Source organism: Mytilus californianus, unplaced genomic scaffold (genome assembly GCF_021869535.1).
Source record: "Mytilus californianus isolate M0D057914Y unplaced genomic scaffold, xbMytCali1.0.p SCAF_2, whole genome shotgun sequence".
Classification (NCBI taxonomy): domain Eukaryota; kingdom Metazoa; phylum Mollusca; class Bivalvia; order Mytilida; family Mytilidae; genus Mytilus; species Mytilus californianus.
The window spans coordinates 103,705,399-103,724,056 of record NW_026262668.1 but is presented as its reverse complement, the minus strand read 5'-3'; the positions used below and the strand labels follow the sequence as shown (position 1 = coordinate 103,724,056).

Genomic DNA, 18,658 nt, shown 5'->3' with positions numbered 1-18,658 from the left:
TTTTTATGGATTATTTTAAATTAAGCTTAATCTTTTTTTGTAGAGTGTTGTTGACTGGGGTTGGTTTAGTGTTCATTTTTTGTTTTACCATCGTGTTTTTCTTCTTCACTTTATTTTTTTATTGTCCCCTTGGTATTTTCTATCCTCTTCTCTTTTCTAAAAGACCATTCTCTTTATACAAGTTGAAAAATATTAAGCTAATAACAATGGCATCAATAATATATGTTTTTGCAAAGAACAGATATGTGCTGTCTATGTTTTCGCTCAGAAGATCCCACAACACCATATTACAGTCTATATTATCTTTTTATATGAGACTAAAAAGTCGTCTTCCACATTGTTGTCTTTTTTCTTCCTGGTAGAAATTTCAAAAGAAGAATTAATTCTTCCCTTATAGACTTGAGATTGGAGTATAATATAACGGAAGTATTTTCTCAGCTATGACTATTATTTAGTGTAAAAATAAAGTTCAGTTCAGAGTCTTAAACAATATTAATAAATGCTCATATTGGATGTAAATGGTTTCTCGTTTATGTTATAACAATAAGAAAGACAATAACAATCACAGCTTTTCCTAAGAAAATATATATATTAGCCTCTGAAAATACTTTAAATCACACTTAACTCTTTGGTCTAAATGTGATACGAAATTGACCATGTCCCCAAAAAAAAATGTTAAAACTAAAATCTTATGACACACAATGAATTAAAACTTTGTTTAGTCACGACGTTGCTGCTAATGCTATATTTTATCAAACAAACTGTTGTGAAGTCTTAGCTAAATTAAGTTGAATAGTTAATAGTTCTTTGACTTAATCAGCGAGTGCTTTTTTTCCTGGAATGATTATTAACTATGACCTGCGGAAACGTCAAAAAGCTGATATAAGTGCATTTGATTTTTTGAGGCATTTCGGAAAAAAACCTTATAATATAAATAAGAAGATGTGGTATGAGTGCCAATGAGACAACTATCCATCCAAGTCACAATGTGTAAAAAGTAAACAATTATAGGTCAAAGTCCGGCCTTCAACACGGAGCCTTGGCTCATACCGTACAGCAAGCCATCAAGGGCCCCAAAAAGACTAGTGTAAACAATTCAAATAGGAAAACCAACGGTCTAACCTATATAAAAAACGAGAAACACTTTTGAACCACACCAACAAACGACAACCACTGAACAACAGGCTCCAGACTTAGGACAGGTGCACAAAAATGCAGCGGGTTTAAACGTTTTAACAGGCGCCAACCTTCATCCTAACCTGAAACAGTGGTATAACATTACAACACAAAAAGACACACACACAAATATCAATTGAAATGGCTTAACTCGATCAAAAAGACAATACACAAAAACAAGTAAATATACACTGATCGAATACGTTTGATCTATGACACATTATAAATAAATGAAATATTTCATTGTCTAAAAGCAATTTTATAAGTCTATTAATCCACCATTTTCTACATAAGGAAATGCCTGTACCAATTTAGGAATATGACAGTTGTTTTCCATTCATTTGATGTGTTTGAGTTATTGATTTCGCATTTGATAAGGGACTTTCCGTTTTGAATTTCCTTTGAGTTCGGTATTCTTGATATTTTACTCTTTCATTGCATATTCAATCTGTGCAATTATTATATTACTATCGGAATGTGTTATGTTGCTTCCCTCTGTAAGTATGGTAAGTATGATATAAGCAACAAACAATTAAAATTTGGCTGATTATTAGGTAAGGCATTTATTCAACAATGTTAAACACCTATTGATTTGGAGTCTGATTAAAGTTAAGGTCACAGCTCAATTTATAGATTGAAATAGGGGAAAAGTTTGGGTATAACTGCACCAAATTAAAGTTGAAACCTGCCCTTTTGATTTTTTGGTCAGTGGAACCAATTTCAATGTCATAGTGCCTCTACATGGACTGAAAATTTGGGAAATGTTTCGTTTCCAGAAAATTCATATTGAACCATTAGATATAGTTTTCTCCTTCTTTAGTGGATTATAAATTTTCGATGATCTTATTGAATTTTAGGTCATTGGATCAAAAGTTAAAGTTGTAGTAGTTATTGATAGAGAGAAGTTTTGACAAGTAATCAGTTTTTAGATATCTTTTAAGCTATACGTTTAATAACTTTCACTTTAATTTGATAATAAATGAGGAGAAAAAACGTTGGGCAGAATTGTTTTTAGATAATCAAAATAAGGAGTAAAACTTAGTTTTTGATAATATATTTTAACCATATATCAAACATTACCATATAAAAATAAGTAGATTTGGTGTGATTACCAATTAGACAAATATCCATCCGAGTCCTCCAGCGTTTTCCCGTAAATTTTGACACCTATGCTAGGGAAAATTGACCCAGGGGTACCACCATACGAATAGAAAGATGCACTAAGTAAAAAGTAAAATAACAAAAATATCAAACTCCAAGGAAAATTCAAAACTGAAAGTCCCTTATCAAATGGTAAAATCAACAGCTCAAACGCATCAAACGGATTGAAAACAACTCTCATGTTACTGACTTGGTACAGGCATTTTCTTATGTAGAAAATGGTGGACTAAACCTGGTTTACTAGCCAGCTTAACCATTCACTTGTATGACAGTCTCATAAAAATCCATTTAACCATTTATTAAAGATTAAGCTATTCTAGTCACACTTTAATAACCTGTTGAGCCATTGAGTATAGGACTCCCTTATGAATATTTTATCTTCTAAAGTCGTTTTTGTTAACTCAACGCTTCAAATATAACATTCGTTTTTAACATCATCATTCATAATTATATAAATATATATAACAAATTGGAAAAAATGTTTCAGGTCAAGTTACAGTAAATGGGCTATGTCACAGATTTTTGTATACTTTTGCATACAGCTTTGGCTCGTAATCGATTTACGAGATTCGAACATTGGTTAATATGTCGCCTTACTTTATACCATTTTATTTAAATCAAAGTGTATGTAATGTTTTTTTTAAATATTACTTTTGATAGTTTAATCATTGAGACAAAAAGCGCGAGAGCGCGTTGATATTTCTAAAAACTAGAGCAAAACCAATACCACATAGTAAACAGAAATGACAAATGTAAAACAATTCAAACGAAAGGACATATGCAAGGTTTTGTTATTGCTGTCTGTGCTTTTTTCGCATTTTGCTACTGTATATTTCGAATGCCCACATGGTATCATCTCTTTCTTTTTAAATCTCACAATATGCACGTGCCTTGTCAATGATTGTCTTATCTTATTATTTTTGTTCCCTTTCCATTTCTTTGCAGTAACATTCAAGAGTGTCTGCATATTGAGTGTATATCTCACAGCTGATACGATCTTCAAAGCTTATGTTGCCTATCATAATTTCCTTGATTGATGGTTGCTGTTGACAAGGAAGCTTTGAAATAAGGGTCCTAAAGGTTAAGTTGAAGTCTTTCCTTCGAAAGTTTACGAACGTCTCCACGAATTGTTTGAACATTGTGGAATATTTGTGTCATAGATGACTACGAATATGTTTCAATTTTTTTTATCACTATTTTAGTTTTCACCGTTGTTGTCAGTTTCTCTTCAAATACAGAGTTTTGAATGTCCTCTTGTTATTTCCACCTCTTTTTATTATCAAGTTTACAATATTGACAGTGTTCAGTTTGTTGTTGTTGTGTTATTCTTCTATTTTGACAAATAATATTCTCTGAAGTTGCAAAGAAATTCAACTAAGTTAACAAATAGTTCCCTTTTATTTATACCTATATGTTATGCAATTACTTGCTTTTAACCCGATTCATCATTTTTTTTGTGGTCTTTGTTTTCGTTTTTGTCTTCCTGTCGATACCAATTAAATACTACAATAATAAGTCTAAGAGCCTTTAAATTGGTTCATCTATATTAATAAATGTATTAAAAAAAATACATCATAGTGACGCACATGTTTTGGTGTTAAGTTACTGTTGTGTTATTTCCGTTTACACAGTTGCTGATGTTGTTACGTATCCGAAGCGATAAATTGAGCTCTGTAAACTGAAACATAATATTATTTTAACATAATAAACTAAATAACATTAATTGGAAATTATGTCAATACATGACATACATTGTTTTCTCCACCGATTATAAAAGATCAATATAAAGATACTTTCCAGCTGATAAATTTTCAAGCAGGCGATTTCACATTATACATACAGATAAGGATAATATAAAGTCAGTTGTTAATAATTTCTGCTGTTCGCACTAAGGGTCTAACAAATAGATAAGCCGAATAGCATATTCTTGTTTTTGTTGATAACGTACATGATAATCATTCAAGAAAATTTTAGTCTTGACTTTTCGAAAACAGGCGACATATTGTTAAAATTAACAAATATAAATGAAATTTTCATCAATTAAGGTATGACTGGACGATATACAATAAATCAATCCATTATAGAAAGCAAAAATTAAAGCAATATGATGCTCAAATTTGTGTTCAGTATCATTTAGTTTCTGCAGCCTTTTCCTCAAACAATCATCGGAAATAATATGAATAAGTGGTTTTTCTCAAAAAATCATAGAAGATCAATGTGAAGATACTTTCCAGATGATTACTTTCAAGCAAGCGATTTCACAAAATACATTCAAACAAGATTAATTTAAAGTTGTAAATAGTTAACTTTCAATGTTATGACCAAGCGACTATCAAAACTCATAAGTCAAATAAAAAAAAAAAACAAACGTTCCACAAGACACAGAAAACTAAAGATTCAGCAGCATGTTTTTTTCACAAGAACATACTATTCTAATGCAAGGTACGTATAAAATAAAGTTGTGGTGTTATTTGTGCATTCATTCTCGTTTTTATATAGATTAGACCGTTGGTTTTTCCGTTTGAATGGTTTTACACTAGTAATTTTTTGTGGCCCTTTATAGCTTGCTGTTCGGTGTGAGCCAATGCTCTGTGTTGAAGGCCGTACCTTGACCTATAATGGTTTACTTTTATAATTTGTAACTTGGATGGAGAGTTGTCTCATTGGCACTCATACACATAGTGATTTCCGCGCTTTAAGTACAATATTACCGTAAAATTTAGGATGTGAAATACCATTTTTAATAAGTTTTCTACAGGTACAGCCAAATTTACTAATCAAATCTTTGTATCTATGAAAGAATTTAGTGAAAGTTTTAAGTAGTTTATGGTAACGAAATCCCTGACTTAATAATTTACCTGTGATGCATTGATTACGTTCGTTAAAATCTATGACATCACTACACACACGGGCATACCGAACGAGTTGGGATATATAAATACCGTATGATGGAGCCAAAGGAACATCGCCGTCTAAAAAAAAAAAATTAACAATAGGGAAGAGAAAATCGTCTCTTTTGTCGTAAATTTTAGTATGGAGTTTCCCTTTAGAAATTGAGATGTCTAAATCTAGAAAAGGACAACTGCTGCTGTTTGTGTTAGATTTTGTTAAAGTAAGTTCTTTTGGGTAAATTTTGGTAGTATATTTAGAGAATATTATATTTATTTATCTTGGCCTAATTTGTTTTGTGTGGCCTTATAGTTGTTTACAAGGTAAACTTATATTGTTCAGTTTAGAAATCACTGGAACAATCATAGATACTGATGGAATGATTGGAACTTTCTATTTGACTTACATAATAATTCTGGAATGATCATAATCCATGATGTGTAATTTAAACTTCCATCATATTCTAGAAGTTTCCGTTCTACAGTTTTCTAGGAGTTTTCTTTTTACATTGTTCTAGAGATTTCCGTGACAACTCTATATATACAGACACTAAAGTTAGACTCTCAGACATAGACATTAATATTCTCAGAAGTTCTCTCAGTTGGATTGACACTTTTATTTACGTTAACTACATCATACTAGATTGGACATATACCGTACAGTTACAAGAAGGATTGCGGATAAAGAAAAGACAAAGGATCGGACTTATATTTTGACAGTTAAGTTGACATTTCTATTTGTGTAATACTTCCTGTAAACTTGTGTATAATAAATCATGTTAATTTTTATCATTGATTTGTGTTATTTGTTGGCTACAATTTAAAGGTGATTTCTTGCCGTAACACAAGTGAGTGGTTTAGATAGCTATTATTCCAGGTTTAGTCCACCAAACTCTACATTAGGAAATGTCTCTACCAAGTCAGGAATATGACAGTTGTTTTTCATTCGTTTGATGCGATTGAGCTTTTGATTTTGCCATATGATAAGGGACTTTCGGTTTTGGATTTTCCTTGGAGTTCGGTATTTTTGTTATTTTATTTTTACTTAGTGTATTTTTCTTTACGTATGGTGGTACACCTGGGTCAATTTCGCAGCAGTGGTGTCAAAATTTACAGTAAGACACCGGAGGACTCGGATAAATATTCGTCTAATTGGCAATCATACCAGATCTTCTTATTTTTATATGGTAATGTTTGATATAAGGTTAAAATATATTATCGAAAACTAAGTTTTACTCAAAATTTAATTATCAGAAAAATATTCTGCCAAACATTTTTTTCTCCTCAAGGGAAATTATCAAATTAAAGTGAAACGTATTGAATGATTAGTTTAAAAGATATTTGAAAACTTATTATTTGCAAAAACTTCTCACTATCAATAACCATTACTCTCTTAACTTTTGATCAAATGACCTGACAATCAATACCACCTAAAGATTATAACCCATCAAAGAAGGGGGAAAATATATCTAATGGTTCAAAATATATTTTCTGGAAACGAACTATTATCAAATCGACCTAAGGAGCAGAGCCACGAAGGGTTAAAAACGGCCCTGTCTCAGAAATTGACGAAAATACTGAAGAAAGATCATAAATTCATAATTCACAGTGTAATTCATAAAATGATTAGCATAAGATTTGTAACTCTGTTTGTATAATTTTCAAATCGTCAGAAAAGACCAAGGTACAATGGTATTTTAGGAATTTGCGCGTAATGTTAAAATTGTTTTCATTAACGATTTAGTAACTTTATAATCATTTTACCACAAGAATTATTTTAACAAAATATTTCTTGAATCTCGTCCATATATCTTGTTTTGCCTGCCCTCGGAAAGCGGAAGTCAATATGCCAGTAAAAACGATTTTATTTACAGATATGAAACTCAAAGAACTGACTATTATTCCAAAAGCAAATTTAATTGAAACATTTTTGATTTTGAAGCTAAGTAATTTATTGTTTTAGATTGTATAACGTTTTTATCAAATCTATTTCAATGAGATTTTATTCTTATGCATTCATGTAGCATTAGACTTTGACTGATTTTAGAAGTATCTTCAACTACATGTTTTCATATGATTTCATTGCTACAAGTGAATGCTCAAAAGTTTTTATTTTTATTTCTTTTTACAAATTCTTATTTTATCTTGGACTCATAAATGTTTTAAAACTATTATATGTATCTCAAATATTGTGACACTTATCTTATTTAACTATATAAGTAATAATTCGATTCTTTAATGTTGACAATGAACATTTTCGTAGTACTTTTCAAATGTAAATATTTAAATTCCCACTTTACAAATAACCGGCAAAATAACCAATTCACTATACTGCCGGTGCCGGCAAAGTAGCCATTGCTATCGAAAGAAGCTTTATTTAAGACACTTTAATCAAAGCCGGCAAAAAAGCCACTGCCTAGTTTTAAAAAAACTAAGAATTGTAAAGGAATACTCATTCTCAGTTATCCGTTGTTGACGATTTCTTTTAGCGATTTAGCTAATTTCAATTAAATCTATCCGGCTTTTGCTGTTTCCATCTGACATTTTTACCTATTACGTCTGTTTGTTTTGTTCACACATCGTTGTCAATATAATGAAATTGTATGCGACTGTCATACAAGTGAGAGGTTAAGCTAGCTATAAAACCAGCTTTAATCCACAATTTTCTACATAAGAAAATGCCTGTACCAAGTCAGGAATATGACAGTTGTTATCCATTCGTATGATGTGTTTGAGCTTTTGATTTTTCCATTTGATTGCGAACTTTCCGTTTTGAAATTTCCTCGGAGTTCGGTTTCCTTTATGTAAGCTGTGTCCATTTACGTAATATATTATTCAAAACTATAATTAATATATTATACTAGATCAAATATTTTCGTCTATATTTTTTGTCTTTAAAGTGATATGAAATGTGAACTATTTCTCATGGATCTTTTACATTCACAAGTAAAAATGCTTTAACAGTTTTCAAAAAGTTTCTTTAGTTGCAAAAAAGTACGATATAAATAAATAGATTTCAAAGAGTTGAACAAGAATAATAATTCGGGGCCTCGGTGGCCGAGTGTTCTAAGTAGTTACTACTGTAATCACTAGCCAGTCAACACTGAGGTTGTGAGTTCGAACCCCGCTCGTGCGGGTGCACTCGACTCCAATCTTAATTGACTAGGATTGTCAGTTTTCCTATCGAAGGTCGGTGGTTTTCTCCGGGCGCTCCGGCTTCCTCCACCAATAAAAACTGGCCGCCACGAAATAGCCCAAAAGCGGTGCTTTAAAGTGGCGTTAAAACACCGAAAATCAAATCAAATCAAACAAGAAGAATACTAAGATAAACGTTAATGTATTATTCAAAACTATAATTAATATATTATACAAGATCAATTATTTTCGTCTATATTTTTTGTCTTTAAAGTGATATGAAATGTGAACTTTTTTGGGATAAATGCTGCATCTTCAAGAGAAGCTCCTCAATACTGGACGCCATATGAGATTTTCTGATTATGTCTTGTATACCCTAGATACCAGAGTATAGAGGCAATGTGCGTAAATTAACATGTTCTCGTCCGGAATATGCATCTAACTTGCGATGGATGTAAACAGTCATCCATCATCATCATCATGAGACAAACAACTAATATAGTAAAATGGCGTGTTTCTTTAATATGCAATATTCGTTTTTCATTCCTTTTTCCTAAAGAGTGAACTAATAGACGTGTATATATCATGTATATCTGCCCAAAAGATTTAATGAATCTTTTATTATTTATTTAATTATCTTTAAAGTCATTTTTATACTGTAATTATAAAGGAGGTATGATTGATAGTTGTTTGACGAACGTCCAGGCAGTGGCAAATACTGAATGCATATTTATGACGGAGAGCAAATAAGAGGATGTATTTCAAACAAGAAACAAGAAATTTCACGTGTTGTCATTAAGAATAAGAGAAAAGTCTCCAAAGAGGGGAAATAAAGAATCATAAGTTCAATCAAACAATGCAACACCATGAACATAAATAGGCGATAAAAAGTAAAACAGGAATAACAAAATATACAAACAGGTAACTACAGATTGAACACGAACCTCGGGCCACCACAAAAAACGAAAAATTAGAAATATGAATTTATTTCATAGATATTTTATTCATAGTAAGCAGCCATTTTTTTTTTTTTTTTTTTTTGGTCGGTTGTAGCATAGTCTCGCCCAATCTTAATAGGGACCACCAAAAATAAACAGCTGCTCCTCCTTAGGGCATTCTCATCACTTATGCACCCTATCCCGTGTGAATATCAGGTATACTTATTTGAAGTAACCCAAGATATATCATTGTGTCGGATAGTTTTGTTTCATCCTTATTTCAATATTCATTTGAAAACAAATACTTGTTCTGGTTAAAAGTTACATACAGTATAAACAACGCCCTCTCATAGCGTCGTTATTTTGATTTTAATTGAAAAAATATTGAAAAACTTATTTAACCACTGTGCAATATGATATCAAAATAATCACGTGTTTTCCTACGATTTACAATGTATGTTAATGTTCACAATTCTGTAATTTATTTTCACCATCCGTAGTGATTATTGGAAATGTTAACTTGGCATGCCATACTTTATAGAATAGCAGACGTGAAAAAAAGAACTTCACCAAAGGGTCAACATGAGATTACATTCCACGGAGGTTACATTTCGATGATTTCATCTTAAGAAAACAAAAGACGTGAATCTGAAGGGAAATTTGTATTAAATGATAATCAATGTTGTTACGGAGAAATACTACGGCACTTCTTTAAATTTGCCCTATTTTTGTTTGCATAGCAAAGTAAAGACCGTGCTAACTATTACAATATCAACAGAAAAAAAGATTATAAAAAGAAATATCATAAATAAAAAAATAATTAATCATAGAATTTATTTCAATTTATACCAATTGTAAAATTTCTTGGTACAGTTATTTCGTCACAGAATATATCAAACTCCCCGGCAGTTCCAGCTCCAATCTGCATACTACTTTCTATACCGATTGATGGAGTAAAGGAAAACAGTTCCGGAACGGAAAAGATCACTGTACGGAGTTTGAGAATGTGTCGTACCTCGGAAATGGCAGCGTTGAATCAGGTTTCGCTTGTTAGCAAAGGTTAAATTTTCGATGTGGCCACAGTCCTCGACCACACTAAATATTGTTGCAAAGTGTCAAAATGTCAAACAAAGAGTAAAATAACTTTGGTCGAGGCCTGTGGCAAATGCGAAACCAGGAAGGGTGAAATTTATTAAGAATTTTGACATTTTCAGCGTTCCGGTTTGATTCCGGGTATTACGTCACATTAATTACGTCATAAAAATATGATTTTATACTATAATAACAAATAACGATATTCGTAGATACGTTTTAGCTTTAAAGGATCAACCTTATTTCTCTTTTGTTTTTTGTCATCTCACAGGGCTAATATCGAAACTTCCTTTAGCTTAGACTTCACTACAGTTTGATCAATATATCTATTATGTTTGGAAAAAGCTGTAATTTTATCCCCCTGTTATTGTCTTTCCTATTGTTATAACACATACGAAAAATCATCTACATCCAATATGAGCATATAATACTATTGCTAAAACTTTGCACTGAAATTATTTTTTACACTAAATAATATTTATAGCTCAGAGAATGCTTCCGTCATATTATACTCCTATCTCCTGACCATACAAGTCTGTAAGGGAACAATTAATTCTTCTTTTGAAATTTCTGTCAGAAACAAGAAAAGACAACAATTTGGAAGACGACTTTTCAGTCTCATATCAAAAATATATAATAAACTGTCATGTGTTGATGTGGGATCTTTTGAACGAAAAAATAGACAGCACATACCCGTTCTTTGCAAAATCATATCTCATATATGTCATAGTAGTTAGCTTAATATTTTTCAACTTGTCTAAAGAGAAGGGTCTATTAAAAAGGATAAATACTAAGGGGACAATAAAACAATAAATTGAAGGAAAAAAAACCAACACGATGGCCAAACGAAAAATGAAGGCTAGACCAACCCCAGTTTACAAAACTTTCCAAAAATAAGATTTAGCAACACGTATTTCACAAATAAAACGGGGATGAACTAATATAAAATAATTCATGAAAAAGCATGATGCAGTAAATATTGTTGATTTATATTTCGTTGCTTCACAATAAAGTAGACATTGTCATATGAGCAGTTTATGTTGCTACATGTCCAAAGTGGTGAACCAGACTCTGGAAACTGGAAATATAAAATAAAAGAAAGATAATTTGATATGTAATATCGATATATCTATTTGTATTATAGCGCAGTATAGATTCTTTATTACTCTCATATTGAATTTTAGGTAAAGAAAAAAAGAGGTTGTTTTCAGATTTGTTTGTTATCTCAAGCGACAGTATTCAACCAACAGATGTAGGCACCTTAGCTAGTAGTGAGCACATGTTGAGGTTGTATTCTAAAATTGTATGCTGTTTTTAATTTCAATATTTAGGAAAGTGGTAAATTTGTTGGTAGCTGCACTATGCATGGCTTTTATTGTATATTTTTCTTTTACGACATATGGTCTAGATAGGCATATGGGGCTAGTGTATCGCACCTAATACTTGTTTAACACATCCAAAGTGTGTGTCTGTACCAAGTCAGACTATTTGTACCATGCATGTGTTGTTATTAGTTGTTTATACGTCAAATGTTTCTTCAATATTGCATGGTAATTCGTGTTATGTTTCTAAGTGTTATCAACGGTTCAGATTGCAATACCTCACTAAATTAGTAAAACGTTTCTTTTTATTATTATTTTCAATATAATAAGCCTGGTTTCTTTGGTAAATTTTCATGACAATCCCAATCTTGGTAAATAAAAACTTGTAAGCAGGTTAATAAAAGGATAGTACCTATTGCCCTTGAATCTTTATAATTCAGGCAGAGTTGGTCTTAAAATATCTTGGCTGTTCTGTTCGGACCCTGACAGGTTTAAAGTTTCGATCTTAAGAGCTTCATGTATTTTCTATTTAAAATTATTGGTCTGGGGTAAATGGTGTTCTAAAATATGTGTCATGCGCCGTACAATAGATTTCATACTTTGAACTATGTCTGATAACTATATTCAATGAAAATTGTTTTTATAAGTTTTGAATGTTTTTCATATGTTTTATATCAAACTACAAGGACAAAGAAATGCGGAAGAGTGCATTCTAACATTTTTGTTTTTAAACTTCAAAAATACAAGCAGTTAGATCCATTGCAAGCTTGAGTTGACGAGAAATTTATAACATTCATACATACATGATAATATACAACTCCTCTTTAATGATAAGGAATTCGTAAAAGCAATATATCTTTACCTTTTACAAACCAGGGGACATCCGAATTGCAGGAGATGATCTTGTTTGATGAGTGTGTGGCATTCAGTTTCACATGCCTGTTCAGTTCCATTAGTACCTAATGTACCTACTAACCCGTCTACTAATGTTTTCAGTTCATCGGTTTTCAATAAAGTATCTAAAATATGACAAAAAAGTCTGTCACAACTTTCAAAAGCTGCTTCTGATATAAATAATTTTCATGTTTTCACATATTAGTGATCGACAATTATCCTTTATAAGAAAACAATGACTAAATTCGGGAGCTTGTCATACTATATACACATTTGTCAATTTCTGATGTCATCTTCGCTGTCATATGTTGCGCTGGGATGCTTTCTGACTAATATATACCTATTATTTCTTTTTATTCATACAAGTAGAGTTTAAACTTTTTAAGAAGTCTCGAAGTCTTATCTAAATGCTATTTGATGGGTTTTTGCTATTATAATAGTAAAACTTCAAAAGGACAGCAGATATTTCTTTTTCCCAAGACTGCCTCATATAAATGGAGGAGCCAGTGAAACAAATTTCACTGATCAAGTGCACTTGAATGAATTTGAACTTTTGGTTCTGTATAAAACCTTGAGACTCTTTCGATTGTTTTTGTTAAGTCTGTTTTGGCCGATATGCATTCTTTATATACATTATTGTGCACAAAAAGATCGGAAGATACCAAGAGAACATTGAACTTCATATGTCGATGAAACCTGACAACGCCTTGGCTAAAAACGAGAACCGACGGAATGACAACCAAGTCCACAGGCACTACATAAAAAACTAAAGACTGAACTAAACCCACTACAAAACATGGGTGAATTCAGGTTCTTTCCTGTTCCTGCTCCACATGTGTTACCGGTCTTGTTGCTCATGGAAGAACTAAGTCTGTGTTAAGTTTCATTCGATGATAGCACAATCGAGGAAAAGAGGATGGGATTGTGGTTCCGACATATTTGAAAATATCCGTGTCATCTCGCAATAGCGTCCGTTTCAAAGGTTTGACTTCAACTTTACAACATGAAAAACTGAATATAACTTCATACTGAAGAAAATCATTTTATATGCACAAGTTGAAAACAAATATTGTTTGAATAAAGATTTGTTAGTCTATCTATTTATCTATTTACGATATATTTGGAATATTAACAGAGGAGGTAGTAACACTCCTAATACAATTATCAAAAAAAAGACGTTTAGTTCATGAATTATAAGACTTTATTTAAAATTGAATTAAATTTAAAAAACAAGATATTTTTCATTAAAACGGTGCGAACGCAAACATTTCAATTTTTCAAGTGTTTAATATAAAAACTTGAAGAACGAACACATTTTCTTTCACTGAAAAATATTATCAAAATGAAATTGAAATAAAAAAATCGTAATTTGTTTTTATTCGATACAATTTTCAACTTCTTGAAGTGAGAAAAAAAACTACATTGTAAACTCTGAGCTATCGGTTTCCTAAATAAGTATCGACATTTTAAACATATTGCAGATAAAATGAGATTTTACTTAATTTTTAGGTTGAACAATACCTTGCGCATTCGGAGAATACAGATGTAATTTGAAATACATGCCAAACCAGCAAATCACGGAAAAAATTTCAAAATCAAATGTTCGAAACAAAGGATCTTTTGTGGAACCACAAAAAAATAGAGACAGAAAGAAATCAGACAAACAACATTATTTGTTCCTATTATAGTATCTTCTAAAATCTTAAAAATGTGTTTGGATCAAACTTCAAAACTATAATCGACTCTTCTATAAGATATAATTTTTTGTGCAGTAAAACACTTTCAATCACTCTATATTTGACTGTCATAAAAGTGAGAGGTTTAGCTAGCTATTAAACCAGGTTTAATCCTCAATTTTTCACATAAGGAAAAGCATGTACCAAGTCATGAATATGACAGTTGTTTTCTATTCGTTTGATGTGTTTGAGCTTTTGATTTTACCATTTGATAATGGACTTTCAGTTTTGAATTTTCTTTGAAGTTCGGTATTTTTGATATTTTACCTTTTAGGTGTAATACTACCAAAACAACAAAGCTATTACCTATTTCATCATAAAAGAGTACACAAATAATGTATAACTACAGTTAAACTTTATTTGGAATAAAATATTTTGGGTTTATTATATACAAAATAGAATCAACGTTTTATAAATTTCATATGTGAGATGCCCTTTTCTTGATTTACATGTACCTACGTCAGGAACGCCTAAATCAGAATACTTGAAAACCAATGGTGTATAAGAACCGAATCGATTAAAGAGCTATATGACCAAAAAGAACCTAAAATATGAGCCACTTTTATCTAAAGTCAACCCTGCCTGTACGAATTGAAACCTTAGTTTCTTAAAGAAAAAATCACTGCCCAGTGAGCACGTACCAAAAACGAGTCTTTTCTGTGGCATAGAAAATACCACTGGTAACAACAACAATATACCAAAGGCAAGTTTCATCTTCAAGTTTTTAACTGAAAGTAGATAAAAATAGTTTGTTTAAAACGATAACTACTTTAAAATCAAACCAAATACAGTGTATAATCTAGAATTGTCGATATCGGTCGTGTTCGAACTTTATTCAAAGTTGTCCAATGATTAGCAAGTTCTCTGTATTGACCCTGAATATCATATGTTCACGATAAAATGTTTTGGCAAATAGAAATAACTATAAACAGAATTACCATATAACGTTATCATATTCTTTTAAGATATCATGTGTATGTGATGGAAACAGCAGGATGTAAGGGTTTTGTCTAAATATTTGCTTGAAATGTTTCTATAGGAATAAAAATTATTAAGGCCCAACCTCAATTATCCGATATCTATATGTAGCTGGACCAATATCGTTTAGCAAAAAGATACCTAACAAAATAGATTAATATGCAGCATGGATTATTAATTTCTATGAGTTATAGTCTCCTATAATCGGACCTTATTCAAACATAAACATTTAATGCGAATACATCGAGAAGATCGTACATATGTACAAAAAGAGAGACGACCTATTCTCAAAATTAGAAAATATATTTTGGTAAAGTAACAGTTAGAGAAATGTGACGACAATTTCAAACCAAAGAACGGAGGAATGATAATATTTTGTCTGTAAACCTTAGTGGCATAATCTTCCCCTTACTTTTTTTCTTTTTCTTTTCTTAATTGTTAAATAAAATAGGATGTGTAATTGCATTTTGTATAGAAAGAATTAAGTTTCAAAAAATTGTTAAAAGAGTGAAACATGCATCGGTAAGTTTGCGATCATCTAGCTTTATATACACAAGTATTGTAAAACGTATGTAGAATATGAGAAGAATAGAAAGTTGTCTTTTCATTCATTCTTACTGGTATATGGTATAAAAAGATTTCTTTTGTGTGCTGATAACTGAACTAAATGTTGAGATATTTTTGTTTCAATGGAAAATGCATGCATAAGTCAAATATGTTCAGCTCATCAAAATAGCCTTACCAATAAACTAAGTGTAACATAATATGATATTGACTGCTTTTATTAAGCACATTTGGACTAATGCCTTGCTTCATTGACAATAATTATGAAAACGTCTTACCTGCTTGCAATGGAATGTGGTGTGAGGCAGTATGAACGCATGCTTTGTCTTTTATAGTATCATGAAATCTCTAAGTATTGATAACCTTTATAGACATTAGCACGTTTGAACACAAAATGTCATAACTTATAATCCTACAGACATTCCACTTTGTGACATCGGCTGTAAGCATGTAAAATTTTCTGCATGTTTGTTTTTTCCTTTCCACCGTGAAAAAAACTCTTGTTTTGGAACTTCCTGTAGAACAAATCAGACGAGAAGGTTCTTGAACATTGGTTTATCAGAACTAAAGACTAAATCTGGCCGACAAGTATTTCATGCTATTGGAATTAATGAGGAACTGTTTAAAAACTTATAGAGTGTGTGACGGCATGACGTCGACCCCACCAAATTCTTAAAATAACAATTAACTTTTACAATATGACTTAAAACATCCACTGACTTTTGACAGGCAGATGTATACAACAATAAGGAATTTTTTTTCAAATGTCTGTTTATGAATTTGATTTATTGAACACCTCGAAACTAAGGTTTCAACTACCTCATGCAAGGTTGACATCAGATGGATGTTGATATCATTAAGGTAATAGTTTGTCTCATACATCCTTGGCTTTCAATTATTCTGTTTGGAGCGTTCCTGATGAAGATTAATCCAGCAAAAAACGCTTCGAAATTTATAAAATGTTGTATTTATTTTTTAGACATATCCATGGTCATAGGAGACACAGATATTCCATTAAGATCAACCAAATTATGATGGCGTCAACTTTACCTATTTGAACCCTCAGTTCAACGGCTACTATGTAGGCAGCAACTCTCTTTCAAAGAAATCATTATAGATTTATGGTCAACAAAAACTCATTTATATCGTTACTATTGGGAGATGTATACTCCATATGGATATCTTGATGTTATATTGCTACATATCTAAACTTTAAATTATGTCACCCATCACACACAATAAGGAACATTCAATACTGTATGGATAGACGGGTATGCACTTTGGTACTTGATGCAGACTTTGGGAAAATAAGATCAGAAGAATTAAAAACAAATCTTTTTCAACTAAAATATCCGTTGCCATTAATATAAGTCGGCATAAATCGAGCAATTAAAATGTATGTTACACTGTTACAAGCACCGAAAAGAACGGAAAAGTGAAAGTTGTCTTATTCCGTTCGTAGCTACTCACGATTCATCATTAACAAAAACTTTCAAAATAATAAAATTGAATCTCCCGACTTTATGTTATATGGAGACATTATGCAAATATTAGTAAACAAAGATTCCATCATGAACAGCAGAAGACATTTCAAAATATTAAATCGCCATCTTACAAAACCCAAATTCGACACGGATATAAAAGTATTTCATATCACTGTATGTGCAGATTCACGATGGTGAGTTTGTTCTAGAGAAAATAACAATTATTTAAAACTAGAAAAGACAACACAATTTTAAACGGCAAAATATTTAATATAAACGTAAACATGAGATGAAAGTCAGAACACTTTTTATATTTAATAACTTGTCCAAACTTCAAAGAGATCAATATTACGCAAACTAGGAACAATATTTGCGAATCAGACTACTGGAATACAGAAAACATTATTATAACAATTAAATTCCTTTTTTTGCATTTCATTACAATGTCATACACATTATAGCGGAAAAATTCGGCGAAAAGTTCGTTACCGATTCACTATTTGTACGAACATTTAAATATGGATGTAAACATAGACAGTGCTAGTAAAAAGCATACTTCGGGATATTTTGGAAGCAAGTCAGATTTGAAATATTTCTGGTCTAGTTCCGGATTCACAAAAGCAAACTAACAATACTGGAGATTAATTTGCTGTAAAAAGGTGTGATACCAGTGATATTATATAGTGGGAATAGACAACTCGAAAAAATTGCACTTTTATTAAAACATCATTTACTAATACTGTGAAAGCTAAACAACATATTACAACGAAAAAAATGATGACGTAAATAGAGTGATAACGGATATAAAACGTCTCCAATGGACTTTAAAATCGTTAACATATTTGTCAAATATGAAAGTGAATGAGTCGCAATGGCTTGATGGTTTTACCGATAAAGTTTACAAAATGGTTTGGGAGAGACTTACATATAAACTTGTTAATGTATACAATATGAGTTAAAACAGTTTATTGACCTACTCGTAATGGTGTTAATACTAGTATTCAAAAAGGGGGACCCATTAAAGCTAGAACATTAAAAACCAGTTTCATTATAAAATGAAGATCTTAGTTCTACCAGCTCAACGATATTAAAACATATATAATTATCGATGGATGGATTTCAAAAATGTTTAACAACTCAAAAGATACTAGGAATGGCTGTCCTACATTTCCTATATTTTTGTCATAAACGCCGAACTATTGGCATTGAGATTTTTAAAGGACAAAGATATAAAAGGATTTCAGTTAAAATATTGGAATGTATGGGGATATAAAATTGGAAAAAAAATGG

The 18,658-nt window shown here is 31.3% G+C and overlaps 3 protein-coding genes across 5 annotated transcripts in view; 2 read left to right on the top strand and 1 right to left on the bottom strand.

Annotated features, from left to right (window-relative positions):
* Nucleotides 1-18,658, top strand: part of LOC127730642 (uncharacterized) — a 214,578-nt gene that overhangs the window by 158,853 nt on the left and 37,067 nt on the right. The window lies entirely within an intron of this gene.
* Nucleotides 1-18,658, top strand: part of LOC127730643 (uncharacterized) — a 163,232-nt gene that overhangs the window by 134,955 nt on the left and 9,619 nt on the right. The gene's annotated exons all lie outside the window — the stretch shown is intronic.
* LOC127730645 (uncharacterized) lies at nucleotides 11,359-16,176 on the bottom strand. Its single transcript, XM_052239144.1, has 4 exons — nucleotides 16,163-16,176; nucleotides 14,984-15,070; nucleotides 12,575-12,731; nucleotides 11,359-11,468 (listed from the first exon to the last, which is right to left on the bottom strand). The coding sequence occupies exons 2-4, from the start codon at nucleotides 15,054-15,056 to the stop codon at nucleotides 11,426-11,428; spliced, it is 273 nt and encodes a 90-aa protein (XP_052095104.1). The 5' UTR covers nucleotides 15,057-15,070; nucleotides 16,163-16,176; the 3' UTR covers nucleotides 11,359-11,425.

What these genes read in the sequence shown, in the direction of transcription:
- LOC127730645 (XM_052239144.1), bottom strand. Translation starts at nt 15,056, where the DNA reads ATGAAACTTGCCTTTGGTATATTGTTGTTGTTACCAGTGGTATTTTCT. An exon ending in ACAGAAAAGACTCGTTTTTG is followed by an intron (nt 12,732 to 14,983) that starts GTACGTGCTCAC and finishes GTCATATTTTAG; the next exon opens with ATACTTTATTGAAAACCGAT. An exon ending in TGTCCCCTGGTTTGTAAAAG is followed by an intron (nt 11,469 to 12,574) that starts GTAAAGATATAT and finishes TTATATTTCCAG; the next exon opens with TTTCCAGAGTCTGGTTCACC.